Below are 17850 nucleotides of genomic sequence, written 5' to 3' on the forward strand. Positions count from 1 at the left end.
TAGCCAGGAACTCCCAATTTTGCCTTTCTCTTCCTTGGTCTGTTTAGCCCATGGCACAAACCTCTTCTTGTGGAACTAACCAGAATTGGTACAGAACAGGTGGGTCTGGACTTTGTTTTCCAGAGTAGTCAGCACCTTAGAGGAATGTGCACTTCCAGGACTCCATAAATAACTAGAGAACTGAAGCATAACTCTCTATAAAAATTGAAATAACAAAAATAGGTACTCTTAAGGATTTAAAATAAGCATGATAAATATTTTGGATGAAATACTAATATAAAGAGATACATACTTAAGCAGAGAATTGGAGGTAAGGAGTTTGGGGGTATAAGCCATCATTTGGTACTTTATGTTGAAGAGTTGATAAAATATTTGTTATCCTAATAAAAAGCTGAGGAACAAAGAAAAGTAAAAGGAAAGTATGTAATAACCCAGAACAAAAATTCTAGTTAATGTCAACATAAGAGAGCTAAATGGGGAGAAGACCTAGGAACTTACCAGAGTGTGGTGGAATACTTGTCTTGTTAGTGGGAAGATAATACTTCCTGATAAGTTGAAGAAATTATTAGAATCACATGAAGAAGATGTGGTGTCAGTTAAGGACATTATAAGGACGAATTTTTATAACTTTAAAGCATCAGGAGAAAACGCTGTTTACCCACTGGTAAAAGGAATGAAAGAGGGAAAGAAAGAATAATAACGAAGTAATGACAAATGCTGAATCCTAAAATACCATTAAGATAACTTGTCGATAAGACACAGCCGAGTTTAATGCTAACTGTGGAATGTAGATCACTACCTAACCAGAGCCTTAGTAACCTGTCAGAGGACAAAGTTGAGATATTTATTGAGATTTTAAGTCTGGGTTAAGATGAGCCCTTCAGTTGGGGTAGGGGTGGGTACTTGGTTATGATTAGGTAAGGACCATAATATAATAGTTTTGGATTGATAAGCAGAGAATTGGAGGTAAGGAGTTTGGGGGTATAAGCCATCATTTGGTACTTTATGTTGAAGAGTTGACAGGTCTTTCAGAAAGTTCCTGGAATGAACAGTAAAATAATTTTGCAACTTTTATCCTTTTATCTTTCTGGCAAGGATAACAGTAAACTCATGTTGATGAAGACAGTGTAATAATGAAGCCGTTTTAATGTAGATACTAACGAGTGTGGATGATTTTCATTCTCAGAAGATAGAAGTAATTGAGGAGGACTCATCTGCTGTTACTTATATTTTTTTTACTGTGCTGTTATATTTGTTTTAGATTGTATTCAGGATTTTTGGAGTTTTATTTGTTACTAAGAGTGACCTATTTTCTTGTCATATGTTTACAGTGTCTAGTTTTGATATCAGCTAGTTTTGTTGAATTTGTTCCTCCCTGAATTGTTTTCCTTTAACATCAGGTTTCTCTCTCTCTTGAAGATAGGTAGATCTTACTATTTTAATTTTTTCTACTTCCATTTTGTTTAATACCTTCTTTTTCAATATGATTAACCTGCTTTTTCATTGTTAAGGATTGTTATAGTTTCTGTTTTACTGTGGTCTTTTAGTCTTATTGTGCTTTTATTAATATTTCTAAGTATTTTTTTTGCTCCTTCTGTGAATTTGTACCAGAAGAACGTGGTTCTTATGACTTAGCTTATCATCTTGAACCATCCTCCCCATTTCCTGAGTTAATCCTTTTTTTAAAAAAAAATTTATCTCTGTTAAGTAGATAGAGATCTCATACTGTGACCAGGAAGAAAATGAAGGAGAACTATAATTTTAGTTTCCTTTATCTTCCTATTAGTTGTCAACATGCCATCTTTAGGAATAGCTATTAAACAGTGTATATTATTTATTCTTAAGGAAGAGTGAACCATGTTGGGTATTCTTTTTGGTCCTTATAGTTCTACTTTGATTTTTACATATTAAAAAATTAAAACAGACCTTGTGTGAAGGGCGTGTTTTTAATGACAGTTTTCCCCCCCCCCACCCCAAATATAGGAAGTTCACAAATGGGTGCTACCATAGTAGATGCTTTGGATACCCTTTATATCATGGGACTGCATGATGAATTCCGAGATGGGCAAAAATGGATTGAACACAACCTTGATTTCAGTGTGGTGAGTATACAGTTGATGACTTCTTTGATCAACTCTGCAAAGACCGTGTCTAATAAACATAGTAGTTTTGAGCATTTTACTAGCAGTTTAAGGAAATCATAAATTCCGTGTCCTCCTTTGGGATTAGAGTGGTTATTTAACTTTTACATAAAATACATACCCTTTCTCATCTTCCTTTCGCTTTTCTTGATGTTATCATTTGAGGCGTGTGTTCAGTGTGTTAAGCAGTAGTTACAAAAAAAAAACCCACATTGAACTAGAAATACCAGGAATGCATAAACTCCTTTATAAACAATTAAGCATTTTGTTATTTTTAAAAGATTCAATAATTCAGTGCAGGTTTAATGAGCCTTCATAACTAGGCCTATGCCCATGCCTCCAGCATTTTGCATAGTTGATAAGTGATGCGGCTGAAGTTTGAAGACCAGCACGGCTACATCCTAGCTGTGTGACTTGGGAACATTCCTTATTCCTTCTGAATGTGTCATAAAATTGCTATCGCAATGCAGTATTGTAAGGATTATTTGAGATAATCCGATACACGTTAAGTACTCAGTAAATGGTAGCAATTGTTTTCCTTATTACCAGTATTCACCCACAAGGTGTATGGGCTGTTTTGTTTTACTCATTATCACCTTTCATGACAAGTGTGATTGTTCTTCTTTTTGACTATAGTCAGAAGTCACTCTTTTACTGTGTTGTTTTTGTTTTTTTTTTTCCTTTGGCAGACCCAATTTGTCATTCAAATTGTGATTTAAATCCACAATTATTTTTTCTTCTCATGCTTTCCTGATGCTAACCGCACAAATCTGGATTACTTTCTTTTATATGATTCTAGCATTTTGGACATATATCAGTTACCACTTGGGTTTAAGTTCGTGAGTGGCAGAAAATCTAATATAAAAGAGCTTAAATATAGATATGTGTTTCTCTTTCATGAAAATTAGGCACAGAGACCAGCAGCTTAGGGGTGGCTTAGATAGATCCTTGATCCTCAGGGATCTAAGATCCTTTGTCTTGTTGCTTTCTCAGTGTGTAGCTTCAACCTCGTGGTACAAGACGGCTTCTTGATAAGGTGGGTCAACCTTCCAGTTGTAGAAAAGAGGAAGGATCCATGACTCTCCTGTGAGAACACCTTCCAGGAGTGGGTTACCCTGATTTTGCTTGTATGCTGTTGAGTAGATCTGACACATACAGCCCAACCTTGATGCAAAAGGAGGCTGAAAAATTTAGTCTTTTTTTTTTTTTTCCTCTCTCTGTTTGGCCATGTAGTCCTTATAGGATGTGCTTCTTGTTTAAGAAATCCCTACTCCAAGGTCATGAGGATAAATTCTTGTGTTTCATTCTAAATTTTTTAAAGTTGGGCTTTTGCATTTAGGTCTTTAATCCACATAAAATTGATTTCGTATGTAGGGTGAGCTGGACAGGCAGCAGTTTATTCTAGCACCATTCGTTTCCCTGCTGTTTATACATGGCCACACGGGTCACAGGGGCCTCTTCTTTTCTTTTGGCTTTTTTCTTTATGCTTATGACATCAATACTTAACTGTCTTAACTATGATATTTTTATAGGAAGTTTGATATCTGATCTTGTTCTACCAGGAAATTATCTTAGCAGTTCTCTGCTCTTTGTTCCTGTAAGCTCTGGGGTGCTGTTGACATTTTGATGAGTCTTGCATTCAATTTACAGATTAATTTGGAGAGAATTGGCATCTGTACGGTCTCAAATACTCCTGTCCCCTAACATGGCAGCTTTGTAAGGCCTAATAATATGCTGGTATATCATTGTGTCAGTTGGCTCAGTCAGGAGCCAGAACTGTGCCATTTATTTTAATTAGAGGATTTAATGTTTACAGTTGTTAACCAAGTAATGGGAAACTGAAAAGGCAAAGAGAACATTGTGGTATCACAAGAGATAGTAGCTATAGTAAACACCTACCTCCCTGGGACTCTGAGAACAGTGGGAAGAAGTTGGGACTATTAAACTTGAGTAATTTGGAACTCTGTTTCTGGTACTTTAGGAACTCTTAAGAGGGCTTTTTTTTAGAGCTGGGACTCGGACCTCTAAGGAGATGGTACCTACCTAGTGCTTGGTATTTCTAAGGGCCACAGGGAGGCTGGTTTAAAGAAAGTGTGTGTGGCAGGGAAACTGTAACCTGGAACCAACAGCCACTGCCAGGGTGAAGAACCATGACTCATTTGACACTGTCCAAAACCGGAGGTAAATTGGAAGGAATAAGTCCTTTCTCCTTCTTCCAGCTGTACGTTATCTTTGTAAAACTTCCTGTTGGCATGGCCCATCATGGAGCCAGCTGGCTAACGAGACATATGTTCACACAGTTCCAATTCCAGGATACCAAAGTAGAGTATAGAAGGATAAATTTGAACCTGAGGAGAAAGAGCTTAATAATTAGCGCAGTCATTTGCCATCCCCTTACTTTTAACCTTTCTGTGTCCTGTGGTTTAGCTGTATATTTTACATGTAGTATGTATTTGAATTTTGTTATTTTTATCCAGTCTTGGAGTCTTTTAACTGTCAAGTTTGGAATATTTACATTTATTGTGATAATGTGTATTTGGAGTTGGGTCTTCATCTGTGTTTTTCAACCTGTGTTATTATTGTACTTTTCATTGTTTTTATTTTCTGTTTTCCTTCTTTTGGATTAAATTACTTCTTGGCTCTTTTTCCCTCTACTACTTTGACATTTTACTTGTCATTTCCACTCATTTTGGGGTTATCCTTAAAATTTCATGTGCATACTTCTCACAGTTTAAAATGAACCGGTTTCTTCATCCTCCTTCTGAAGACCATAAGGATCTTAGAATGCTTTAATTTAGCTCATCTCCCTCTTGTCTTATGTGTAATCATTGTCTAGCTGGTTCCAACTCGTATTTGAAACTTCCAAATTAAGGAGTGAATGGATGGATGACTGACAAATGAAGGAATAAAGAAATAATTCATTCATTAAATGCCTCCTCTGTGACAGGTGCTCTTCTGGCTTATGTGAATGTAGTAATGAGCAAAACTTCTTCTTGAGTTTGTACTCTAGTTTTGGGAGAAAACCAGTAAATAAATATTCAAGTCCTGTTTAATATATCAGTTGGTGATAAGTGCTGTGGAGAACAATAAAGGGGAGCAAGTAGGATTGGAGTAAGTGGTGGTGTGGGGTTGCTATTTACATGGGATAGCTAGTGAGAGGGACTCTTTGGTGACATTTCTGAGGAGAGACCCAATGGAAGCCATTTGGATATAAGGCTCTCTCATAATAGATACTATAGTTGAGTGTAGAATATAGTTGTGTGGAGGTTGATTATTTTCTCTTAACCTTTGAAGGGTACAATTCCATTGACTTCCTGTTTCTGTCATACTATTGAAAACTATGCTGTCAATCTAATATTTCACAAATAATCTGTATTTTTCCCCTTGTTTTCATTTTTTCTATTTTTCTGCATTCTATAATTGCATTACCATGTGTCCATGTGTGGATTATTCTTTAAAGGACTCGTAATGTTCCATCAGTCTGAAGACTTATGTTTTTATCACTTCTGGAAGATTTGCAATCATTACTCCTTTGAATAATGCCTGTCTTCCATTCTCTCCCTTCTCTCCCTCTAGAACTTCTCTTCTGTGTCTCTTGTGAAGGAAGGTCTGAATTTTACAAATATAGAATTATATGTAATTAGATGTTGATAAGTGTTAATTGGGGAAATAATGGAGGCTAAGAGATATTAGTGATGAAGGTGTACTTTATTATTTTATATTGTGTGGTTAGAAAAACTTCCTGTTTGGAGACCTGTAAGTAAAGCATAAAGACTGAGTTTGGTAATTCTTGAACAGCCAGTAGAACCATTTGGTAATAAAAGTCAAGAGATGTTGAAAGGAGATGATGTCAGACAGGTAGTGGGGAATCTGATTATGTTGGGTCTTACCAGTTATTTTACTCTGAGTGTAACCAGAAGTTATTGTAAGAGTTTGTACACAACAGTAACCTGACCTGACTTAAAATGTAAGAGGTTCACTCTGCCTGCAGGGTGCTGAATAAATAGATTATAAGGAGGAAGGTAAGGCTGAAACCAGGGAAACTGTTTAAGAAGGTTATTGTTTTGGTGAGTTATAGAGGCCTGCCCCCCCTCCCTCTTTTGCTGCTTCTCTGTATTTAGTGACTGTCGCTCTGTGCCCTGCAGTATGCTGTGTAGTGGGAATATATGAAGTAATGTAAAGCATTTTGCTTTTATGGATGGGGTGGGAGGAGATATAGGTTACTAAAAAATTCCATTGTGAAAATTCTATTTTGGAGATATATAGTTGTGTTAGCAAATTATGTGTTCTACCTATAAATGTTGGAAAGGCCTTAGGGGATAATATATATTTTCTTTTAATGTTTATTAAAAATTAGTTATGAACGTTATCTTTATTATTTATTTAGGGAGAGAGAGAGAGCGCACATGCATACACACAAACAGTGGAGGAGCAGAGAGAGAGGGAGAGAGAAAATCCCAAGCAGGCTCCGCCCTGTCAGTGCAGAGCCCAACCCTGGGCTTGAACCCACGAACTGTGAGATCATGACCTGAGCCAAAATTAGAAGGCAGACAGTTGACTGAGCCACTCAGGCGCCCCATGAACGTTACCTTTATATTATTCAGTTGTGTGTATTGTGTGACTTCTTTGCTCATGTTGTCTGCCACTTCTACTTTTCTTTCCATGTAATTAGAATTTTTCTTATTTATGTCTGTATCTAAATACAAACATGTAGACTTTATATGGCAAGGTTATTAATACTGCTATATTTGTGCCAAATTTCCTTCTGTTTTTTGTTTGCCTTTGAATTTTGTTCATAATTTTTTCTTCTAGGTAATTGTCATTCTGGGGAAATTCAGGTCTTTGTGTTTGGTATCAATACAGTTGGTTTTATGCTTACAAAGTACCTGCTTTGTCAAGGAAATTCATGTTGTCACATTTTCTTCTACTTTTTTATTGTAATTTTTTCTACATTTATTTCTAAGTTATTTGGATATCGTTTTGAGAGAGAGAGAGATGTATCTGAAATGAGTATCCAAATTTCTAACCTAGGAGCCAGTTTTTCAACATTATTAATTGAATAATCCATCATCCTATCATTTTTTGGTGCCTCTGTTAACATTTATTAAATTTTTATACATACTAGGAAAAAATACTTAAAATTCATGAGAAATATAAGTAAAAATGGGTAGTATGCTGTAATGGAGGGAAAGGGATCAGTAGACAGACTGATATTCCAGAATTCAAGAAGTGGAGGCTCTCTTGAGAGACTAGTCAAGAGCATCAAATATCTTGATAATTTCACAGTGCTATGTAAGGTACACACAAATGGTTTCAGCCAATAGGAAGCCATGGTGGGGAGGTGGCTTCCCCTCCGTGGGGAGGGGAGTTTCAGTAACATTAATAATAATAGGGGAGTTTCAGTAACATTAATAAACGGGAGGTGAGATTGCAGTTGCGTGAGAAATGAAGATGTGGAAAGCAGAAAAAACCATCCTCCACAGGGTGTTTGTGAGAAACTTATGAAGAATTGAAAATATTTGGAAACTATAAAGCTTTAATGTGTATGTGAATATTTTCAATATGTTTTCACAGAATTCAGAGGTGTCTGTGTTTGAAGTCAACATTCGATTTATTGGAGGCCTGCTTGCAGCGTATTACCTTTCGGGAGAAGAGGTGAGCCACTCAAGTAATACATTATTTGGAGGAAGGGCTCTGAATGGACTTTAATAAAATAATGAAAGATTCCCCTAACAGCATATTGTTTTGCTTAATTGACTAATATTGAGCACATGTAAAGGTTTGCTGAGAGAGCTGGCTGCTTCAGGTGGAACTGGCCTTGGGAAGAATGATTTTGCCATTTTGAGAATCTCAGTAAAACAAGTAAAATCACAGGTCCTATCTCTGTATATACCCCTTCTCCTTTGCAGGAGCAATCCTTCTCCAGGATTTTGCCACCGCAATTAATCACATGGTCGAAACAAGGAGCAGGGGGGCAGTTAATAAGATCAGAATTAAGGAATGAATCAGGTTGCATGAATATGGATCCTCCTAAGACCAAAAATTAATTATTAAAACTGCCTGATTGGAAATTGAATGCAAGTTTTTGCTGTAAATTTAAAAAAACAACACAGGAACAACTCTGAATTCTCCTTTCCAGAAGTCTTGGTGTATGTAATACACACAGACTTGTGACCTGCTGTGATGGGAAAGTGGGTGTGGGAAATTCCTTTTTGCTACTACTCCGGTGTGGGTTAAAGGATGGGGTTTGGAGGGTAGGTGAAAGAGAACCTAAAGGAAGAGCTTATAAGTCATTTCTGCTTCATTTCCTGAGAAACTTACATATTTAATTGGTTTGTTGATCTAAATGATTGTAAGAGCTCTCTGTAAATTTAAGAAAATTCATCTTTTGTTGTATATGTTGTTAAAGATGGATTTCTTTGTTGTTGGTGTTTAAGAAATATTTGCCTAATCAAGGTCAGGAAGATTTTGTCATGTTTTCTTCTAATAGTATTATGGTTTTACTGTTAACTTTTAAACCTATAATTCATTTTGAGTTGATTTCTATACATGCTGTGAGGTATAGGTTGAGCTTTCTTTTTTTCCTTCTGGATATCCAAAAATTCTAGCAACATTTGTTGAAAAGACTCTCCTTTATTTAATTGACTTTGTTCTCCTCTTGAAATCCATTAACCATGTATGTGTGAGTCGACTTCTAGACTGTGTGCTGTTGCTTTGCATGTGTTTGTCCTTTTGCTACACTGTGTGAACTACACTGTGTTCGTTGTTATGGAAGTCTTGAAATCGGGTTGTGTGAGTCTTCCAACTTTGTTCCTTTTCAGAATTGTTGTGGCTATTCCAGGTACTTTATTTTCTATATAAACTTCAGAATCAGTTGCTGATTTCTACAAAATATTCTACTGGGATTTTGATGGAGGTTACTTTGAATCTATACATGAATTTAGGGAAAATTGATATCTTAACAAATATGGAATCTTCCAAGCCATGAACATGATGTATCCTCCTTTCATTTTCTTCCTTGGTGTTTCTAGTTTTTAGCATGTAGATATTTTACATATTTTGATAGATTTATACATATTTTATGCTTTTTGGTTCTAAGTTGTACTATATTTTTTATTTCAATTTCCAGTTGTTTATTGCCGGTGGATATAAATACAATTGATTTGAAAGTAAGTTTTAATAAAGATTTAAATTTTCAGCTGATGTAGGACATTTTGTTTATCACTAGATAACTTCCTGATGCTTATCACTTTTAAAAATACTGTAAAATATACATAACAGAAGTTTCCATTTACCATTTTTTTTATAAATTTTTTTTAACGTTTATTTATTTTTGAGACACAGAGAGACAGAGCATGAATGGGGGAGGGGCAGAGAGAGAGGGAGACACAGAATCAGAAGCAGGCTCCAGGCTCTGAGCCATCAGCCCAGAGCCCGACGTGGGGCTCGAACTCACGGACTGCGAGATCATGACCTGAGCTGAAGTCGGACGCTTAACCGACTGAGCCACCCAGGCGCCCCCTCCATTTACCATTTTTAAGTATATGATTACATGGCATTAAGAACAACATTCATGTTGTGCAGTATACAGTTGATTTTTATATTGACCTTTGTACCCTGAGATTTTCTTAAATTCACTAATTCTAGTTGCTTTTAAATAGATTTTAATAGATTGGGAATTTTTTTTGTAAACGAGTATGTCATCAGTGAATAGTTCTATTTCTCTGTATAGGGAACAATTTCATTTGTGTAGTTCTTTTCTTTCTTTGTCTTGCTTTACATCCTTATCAATTTCCTGATCTTACAGGAAGAACATTTAGTCTTTCACCATTAAGCATAAATGTTAGGCATAGGTTTTTGGTAGATACCCTTTATCACCTTGAAGAAGATCTTTTCCATTCCTAGTTTGCTAAGATTTTGTGTGTGTGTGTGTGTGTGTGTGTGTGTGTGTGTGTGTGAATGGATGTTGAACGTTGTCAAATGTTTTTGTGGTATTTAATAAGATGATTATACACATATGATTTTTCTTTTATCTGTTGATATTGGTTGATTTTTGAATGTCAAACCAAGCTTGCACTTTTGGGAAGAAACCCCAAAATGGTCATGGTGTATTATCTTTTTATATACTGCCAGAATTAATTTGAAACATTGTTGAGAATTTTTTCCACTTATATTCATGTGGGATATTTATCTATATGTAGTTTTAATGTCTTCGTGTGTGTGTGTGTGTGTGTGTGTGTGTGTGTGTGTGTGTTTTATATAAGAGTAATGCTGACTTCCTAATATGAGTTGGGAAGTATTTCCTCTTTTCTTCTTCTTCTGGAGAAGTTAGTGTATAGTTGACATTATTTCTCCTTTACTTGTTTGGGAAAATAAATACCCTTCTGAAGCCATGCGGTTGGAGTTTTTTGTTTTTGTTTTTTCACTTAAGTTTTAAAACTATTCTATTTCTTTGGTAGATATAGTACTGTTCAGGTTATTTCTTCTTGAGTAGTTTTTGTAGTTTGTGTATTTCAGGGAATTTCTGTTTCCTCTCAGTTGTGTAGATAGTAGACATAAAGTTGTTTGTAATATTCCCTTATTATCCTTTTCCTATCTGTGGAATCGCTAGTAGTGTCTCCTGTTTCACCTCTTTTTGTCAGTCTAGATAGGTGTATTAATATTATTGATCTTTTCAAAGAACTTGGTTTTACTGATTTTTCTCTATTTCATGCAATTTTATACCTGCTTTCGTTCTTGTTTACTTCCTTCTGCTTGCTTTGAGGTTTATTTGCTCCCTTTTTTTCTTCCAGTTTTTTAGATTTGGAGCTTAGATCATTAATATGACACCTTTCTTTCTTTTTTTAAAAAAATATAAGGGGCGCCTGGGTGACTAAGTCGCTTAAGCATCCAACTTCGGCTAAGGTTATGATCTCACAGTTTGTGAGTTTGAGCCCTGTGTCAGGCTCTGTGCTGACAGCTCAGAGTCTGCAACTGCTTCAGATTGTGTGTCTCCCTCTCTCTCTCTGCCCCTCCCCTGCTCACGCTCTGTCTCTCTCAAAAAGAAAAAATAAATAAAATAAATAAATAAATAAATAAATAAATAAATAAATAACAGCAGTGCCGTAAATTCACTTCTCAGCCCTTCTTTAGCTGCATCCTCTGAATTTTGATATATTTTCATTTTCCTTTAATTCAAAATATTTTCTGATTTTCCTTCCCTTTGATTCTGGAGTTATTTAGAAGTATATTTAAAATTTTTCAAATATTTCAGGGTTTCCATATATCTTTCAGTCGTTTCTAGTTCCAATTATTTTGTTTGTTGTTTTTGTTTGTTTATTTTAAGTAAGCTTCACTCCTAGTGCAATGCCCAACACAGGGCTTGAACTCAGGACCCTGAGATCAAGACCTGAGCTGAGAACAAGAGTTGGAAGCTTAACTTCTAGTTTAATTTTTTTTATGTTTTTTTTCAATATATGAAGTTTATTGTCAAATTGGTTTCCATACAACACCCAGTGCTCATCCCAAAAGGTGCCCTCCCCAATACCCATCACCCACCCTCCCTACCTCCCACACCCCATCAACTCTCAGTTTGTTCTCAGTTTTTAAGAGTCTCTTATGCTTTGGCTCTCTTCCACTCTAACCTCTTTTTTTTTTTTTTTTCCTTCCCCTCCCCCATGGGTTTCTGTTAAGTTTCTCAGGATCCATATGAAAACCGTATGGTATCTGTCTTTGTCTGTATGGCTTATTTCACTTAGCATCACACTCTCCAGTTCCATCCATGTAGCTACAAAGGGCCAAATTTCATTCTTTCTCATTGCCATGTAGTACTCCATTGTGTATATAAATGACAATTTTTTTGTCCATTCATCAGTTGATGGACATTTAGGCTCTTTCCATAATTTGGCTATTGTTGAGAGTGCTGCTATAAATATTGGGGTACAAGTGCCCCTATGCATCAGTACTCCTGTATCCCTTGGGTAAATTCCTAGCAGTGCTATTGCTGGGTCATAGGGCAGGTCTATTTTTAATTTTCTGAGGAACCTCCACACTGTTTTCCAGAGTGGCTGCACCAATTTGCATTCCCACCAACAGTGCAAGAGGGTTCCTGTTTCTCTAGTTAATTTTTGTAGGCAGGTAATATGGGTCAGAATATGGCCTGCTTGAAAAAGAATGTGTACTTGAAAAGAATGTATATTCTGTTGTGGTTCTGGTAAAAAAAAAATCAATGAAGTCAAGGCAGTTCATAGTGTTGCTCAGATCTTCTGTAATTTTACTAATTTTGTGTCTACTTGGTCTGTCAAATACTAGGTGAGGAGTCTTGAAACCTCCAAATATAATTATGGGTTTGCCTGTTTCTCCTTTCAGTCCTACCAGTTTTTACTTTATGTATTTTGGAGGCTAATTCTTAGGTATACACCTATTTTATGATTTTTCTGTCTTTTTGGTTGATCCTTTTATTTAAAAATTTTTCTTTTTATCCTTGGTCACATTCTCTGTTCTTAAGTCTAGTTCCTCTGATACTGATACAGTCACTCTGGCTTTATTTTTTGTAATGTGTGCATCGTACATCTTTTACCCTATATGTTTTTATATTTAAAGTTGGTTTTCCTATAGAAAGCTTTGACAGTCTCGTTTTAATTTGCCTGTTTAGACCATGTAGATTCAATATAATTACAGATACAGTTGCATTAAAATCTGTAACATTGTTAGTTGTATCCCATTTGACCCATCTGTTCCTCATTCCTCTTTTGTTTTTTTCTGCCTAATAAAAAAAAAATGCCTGTTAATCTTTCAGTCATTTTTGTTGGTCTTCATTTCTCTGTAGGTTCAGCTTTCTGTCTGGTATATATTCCTTTTGTGTGAAGGGCTTCGTTTAACTTTTTGTACAGTGCACATCTCCTGGTTGTGCAGTCTCTCGGTTTCTGTTGGTTGGGAAGTCTATTTCTTCAGTTTTGAAAGACATTTTCTTTGTGTTACAGAATTTGGATTGACTATTTTTCCTTTCAACACTTTAAAGATGTCACTGCATTAGCTTTTAGAGTTTGCACAGTTTGTGATGAGAAGTCTGCTTTAATTCTTTGTTCCTCTATATGTAATGTGTCTTTTCCCCCGCTTTGGCTGCCTTTAAGATAATTTGTTCATATTTTATTGTGTATGAAGAATCTGAGTGATTTTACTTTTCTTTTTTTGGAGGGGCGAGTAGGACTTATTTATCTTGCTTGAGGTTCTCTGAGCTTCTTAGATGTATGGTCTGATATCTTATTCATTATCTTTTAAAATGTTTTTCTGCCTCTTCTGAAGTTCCAATTATACATTCATCAGACTCTTTGAGATTGTCTCATAGCTCTTGAAATAGGTATTCTTTTTTACCCCACCCACTGCTTTTTTATTCCTTGTGTTCCAGTTTGGGTAATTTTTATAGAGCTATCTTCAAGTATACTGATTTTTTTTCTTTTTTTCTCAGCTCCATTGAATCTACTTTTGAGCCTATTGAAGGCTTTCTGCGTCTCTGTTACTTTGATTTAAAAAAAATATATATTTCTAGAGGGTCGCCTGGGTGGCTCAGTCGGTTAAGCGTCTGACTTCGGCTCAGGTCATGATCTAATGGTTTGTGGGTTCAAGCCCCTTGTCGGGTGCTGTGCACATAGCCTGCTTCAGATTCTGTCTCCATCTCTCTCTGCCCCTCCCTCACTCACGCTGTCTCTCTCAAATATAAATAAACATTTAAAAAATTATTTCTGGTATTTCATTTGACTTAATAATTTCTGTTTCTCTGCCACAGGTCCTCCTTGTCTTCATGCTTGCTACCTTATCCCCAAACTAGGTCTTTGAACGTGGTAATCATAGTCACTTTAAATTCTCAGATTGTTTTAACCTCACCAAGCTTGGTTTGTCACTTGCTTTGTCTCTATAAAGTGGATTATTTTTTCTTGCCTTCGTAAGGTGTTTCATAATTTTTGATTGAATGCCAAACATCATGTGTGGGACAGTAGAGACTGAGGTTAATGGTATTCATGCCTGGAGCAGCGTGCCTGTGCTGTTTGTGTCGGGAGTTCAGTGAGTTTAGACTGGGATGGAACCAGATTCTGATTTTTCGTTGCTGAGATGAGCCACAGTGCACCGCTAGCTTCAGATTCCTCTAACATTACCCTGTATTTAGGGTGGGCCCAGTCGGCGAGTTTTGTTAATGTTCTGGCTCTGTCCTCAGCTTTAGGCATTTCCTGTAGGCCTGCGCCTCAGAGGGGGTCTCTGTCGACCCTGCCCTGCCTCCCCCAGGCTTGGGCTGCTGTTACTCTGCTTACTAACGTTTATGTCCATACTCTTTTCTGTTTTGATCTCCAAATATTGGCAGCCACGAATTCACACTAATAGCTCTAATTTCAGCGCAACACCATAAGGTTTATTCTGGCTTTCTGCCTTTTCATTTTTCGCACTCTTTTCTGATAGTGTGAAACCTGCCTACTATTATTCCTCATATATTAACCCACTTGCCTCGTCCTGCTGTATGAAATCACTTTGCTGCCCTCAGCAGGCTGCCTGCCACCTTGTTCAGTGCATCTTCCTCACACGGACCCTCTAGGATTTTATTCCCCTTTACTTGGCTGGCTTCCCTTTCCTCACGTTGGTCTGAGCCCCTCTCCGGGACAGTGCTGTGTGCACCCTACACATACCTTTTGGGCACAGACCCCTGGCTTCAGGAGCTTCTGGATTGAAATATTAAATAATGAAAGGAGGAAGAAAATGGAACTGTTTTGATGCCTTCAGTTTCAGATTTGTTTCCAAATTAGACATTATAAGATGTCTTTGAGAAAGGAGAGCATTTTTTCCCCCATATTTCCATGCTTACCTGAGCATGTACTGAGTTTTTGGGGTGTAGCTGACAAGCTTGATTCATTTTAGTATCAAAAGGCACATGATTCAAAATTAATTATGAGCAGCTTATGAAAGAGAAGTGCCAGCCTTGGCCGTTTCACATTAGGTTCCTGGTCTGAAAGTTGAAGCAAAATGTTGAGAGTTTGGTTGTTACTGTCATAGGAAAACAGTAATAACATGCTGAAAAAGTGTATGATGTTGCCAGTATTTTCATTTTTGCTGTTTTTATGCATCAGACTTCCAGAATAAACATTTCAAAGTGGAGAGAAGCACATAGCTTTGGAGATGAGAGGCTCGAGTCCCTACTCTGCCTCCTTTTCGTGCTATTTGGCAAGCTGTTTACCTCTGTAACTTCATTGTTTTCATCTATGAAAACGTGAGAGCGTTCACCTGAGAGTTGTTGCAAGGATTCAGTTGTGTGACCGTGCCTAACATAGTGCCTGACTCAGTAGATCCTGCTTTACTTTTCTTCCTCCTTTGACTTTCTCTCAAGTGGTAACTAGTCTGTGTTGCTAAGGGGTGCTGGATCCTTTTACTTATTTGAGGTAGACGTCATAAATCGATTTCTTAGGACATAGTCTACTCAGGTACATATAAAGAGAACATGTTTTACTTTTCTGACTTTTTCATACAGTGGAATTTTACTGACCTTTTTATACTTCTCTTGATCATTTTACGTCGAAAACTATGATTCATAACTATTCTGGAAAAGCAATAGTAAATTTCAGATCTGCTAAAAATGAATTAAACATTGAAAAATAATTCGAATATGACATTACTGTAATACTGGATGTACAAGAAATTCCTACATCTTACATAAGCCAGAAAATTAATTTGTAACTTGGCAAAGTGCATCTCTTATGTTAAGGTAGTCTGTAACTAGAATAAAGAACATTGACATGCGTTCTGTTTTCTGGTACAGGGAACCAAATAAGGGTTACATGTCATCTCACAAAGTGTTCCTCTCTCCTGTTGATTTATTAATATAATAAATGTGAAACTTTATCATTTTATTTCTCAGAGCAAGCCTATTTATATTAAGTATTCACAAGTTAAAAAAAATCTTGATGATTTATTATGTTTACTTGATGTTAGCCTCTAATATATGACATTTCTTTTACAGGATTGTCTCTTCTCATTTTTTTAATGGTTATCAAAGTGGTATCCCTCCCTTAGTAAGATAATAACGTAATTTATGTGGATAACTGCATCTGAAATCTGTCAGATAGAATAGAGAAATGGTTATGTGGAGTTTAATCCATGTTTTACAGATAATAAAAAGAAAGTAAACAACAACAACAAAATCTATCTTCACTAAAACACAAATGTTCTCTGTTGCCTATAGTTTAGGATCGTTTCTGAATAAGCTCAGGGAGACTTTCTAAGCAAATAGAATAGCCCTTTTTGACCCAGATATTTCCTGGTTTAAATATTAGTCATCTCTGTTTTTACTGCACTAATTCTCATTTTATTTTTGGAAAACCTGATATTCCTCCAGGAATTGCTGCTATTTCCATGGAAAATTTGACCTCTTCCTTCTCTATAGACATGCTGGTAATTGGGCAAAATATTCCACTAAGCTTTGCTCCCCAGATAACCTTTTTAAAATACACTAACATTTTCCTCTTAAAGGTGTGAGTTCATCTACATATCTGTACACATTCTTACATGTTTAACGTTATGCCAATACCCATCGTAGTGGATGTCATGATTATGGTTATTGGTTTGTCAAATCAGAAGACAAGAATTTGGAGCTAGCTACCCCGGGAGCTAGAAATCTAGGAGTGAAATCCAGGGCAGGAAGGAGCCACGGAGGAGAAGCTCAAAATTCTGCATACATGAAACTACGTGTTTAGACCACATTGTTTTATTTCCTATGTGTTTATAGACCTCTACCGTAATTTTATGTGTAAGATGGACTCTAACCCTTCAACATTCTCTGCCTGGTAAAGAACTTCAAGGACCAGCTCAAAGATTATTTTATTTATTTTAAGTAGCTCATTTACCTATAAGGAAATGCACTCACTTTAATTGTATGGATGTAATTAAAGGTATAGTTTAAATTTTTTAAAATATAATTTATTGTCAAATTGGCTTACATATAAACACCCAGTGCTCATCCCAACAAGTGCCCTCCTCAATGCCCATCATCCATTTTCCCCTCTTCCCCATCTTCCCCATCCCCCATCTACCCTCAGTTTGTTCTCTGTGTTTAAGAATCTCTTGTTGGTTTGCCTCCCCCCCCCCCCATCTCTGTTTGTAACTATTTTTTCCCCTTTCCTTCCCCGTGGACTTTTGTTAAGTTTCTCAAGTGTATGGTTTAAATTTTAACAAATGTGTGATAAGCTTTTGGAGGGAATATAAATGATCCAAACTTTTTGGAAAATAATTTGGTGGTGTCCAGTAAACATTTAAGATATAAAATTCTCTTTGACAGGGGATCCCACTTCTAGGGATATATTATCTAAAAGTAACAATGTGGATGCTTAAGAAATACTTAGCAGGATATTTTATTGCAGTAGTGTTTTTAGTAGCCAGTGTTTGAACAGACCTGATTCATCTAGAGGGGAATGGTTGAATAAATTAATACATCTCTTACTATAGAATACTTACTATAGAATATTATAGAATACTATACAACTGTGTACACAAGTTTGATGTATTTTATCTAGGAAAAATATGCTTGATGTATTAAATGACAAAAGTAAGTTACAGACCAATAGTTAGAGCTTACCGTGCGTGCGTGCGTGTGTGTGTGTGTGTGTGTGTGTGTGTGTGAGTTCTGTCCCTCCAGTTAATTAACCATTGTGGTATTTGGGGGCAAGAAATAATGGCTTCTTGGACTCCGATGGGT

At 36.4% G+C, this 17850-nt stretch overlaps 1 protein-coding gene across 1 annotated transcript in view; it reads left to right on the forward strand.

Annotated features, from left to right (window-relative positions):
* Positions 1-17850, forward strand: part of MAN1A2 (mannosidase alpha class 1A member 2) — a 179183-nt gene that overhangs the window by 55483 nt on the left and 105850 nt on the right. The window contains exons 4-5 of the mRNA XM_043575954.1: positions 1984-2102; positions 7716-7796. Of these exons, the coding sequence (XP_043431889.1) occupies positions 1984-2102; positions 7716-7796 (200 nt within the window). The remainder of the gene's footprint in view (positions 1-1983; positions 2103-7715; positions 7797-17850) is intronic.

This window comes from Prionailurus bengalensis, chromosome C1 (assembly GCF_016509475.1).
Source record: "Prionailurus bengalensis isolate Pbe53 chromosome C1, Fcat_Pben_1.1_paternal_pri, whole genome shotgun sequence".
Classification (NCBI taxonomy): domain Eukaryota; kingdom Metazoa; phylum Chordata; class Mammalia; order Carnivora; family Felidae; genus Prionailurus; species Prionailurus bengalensis.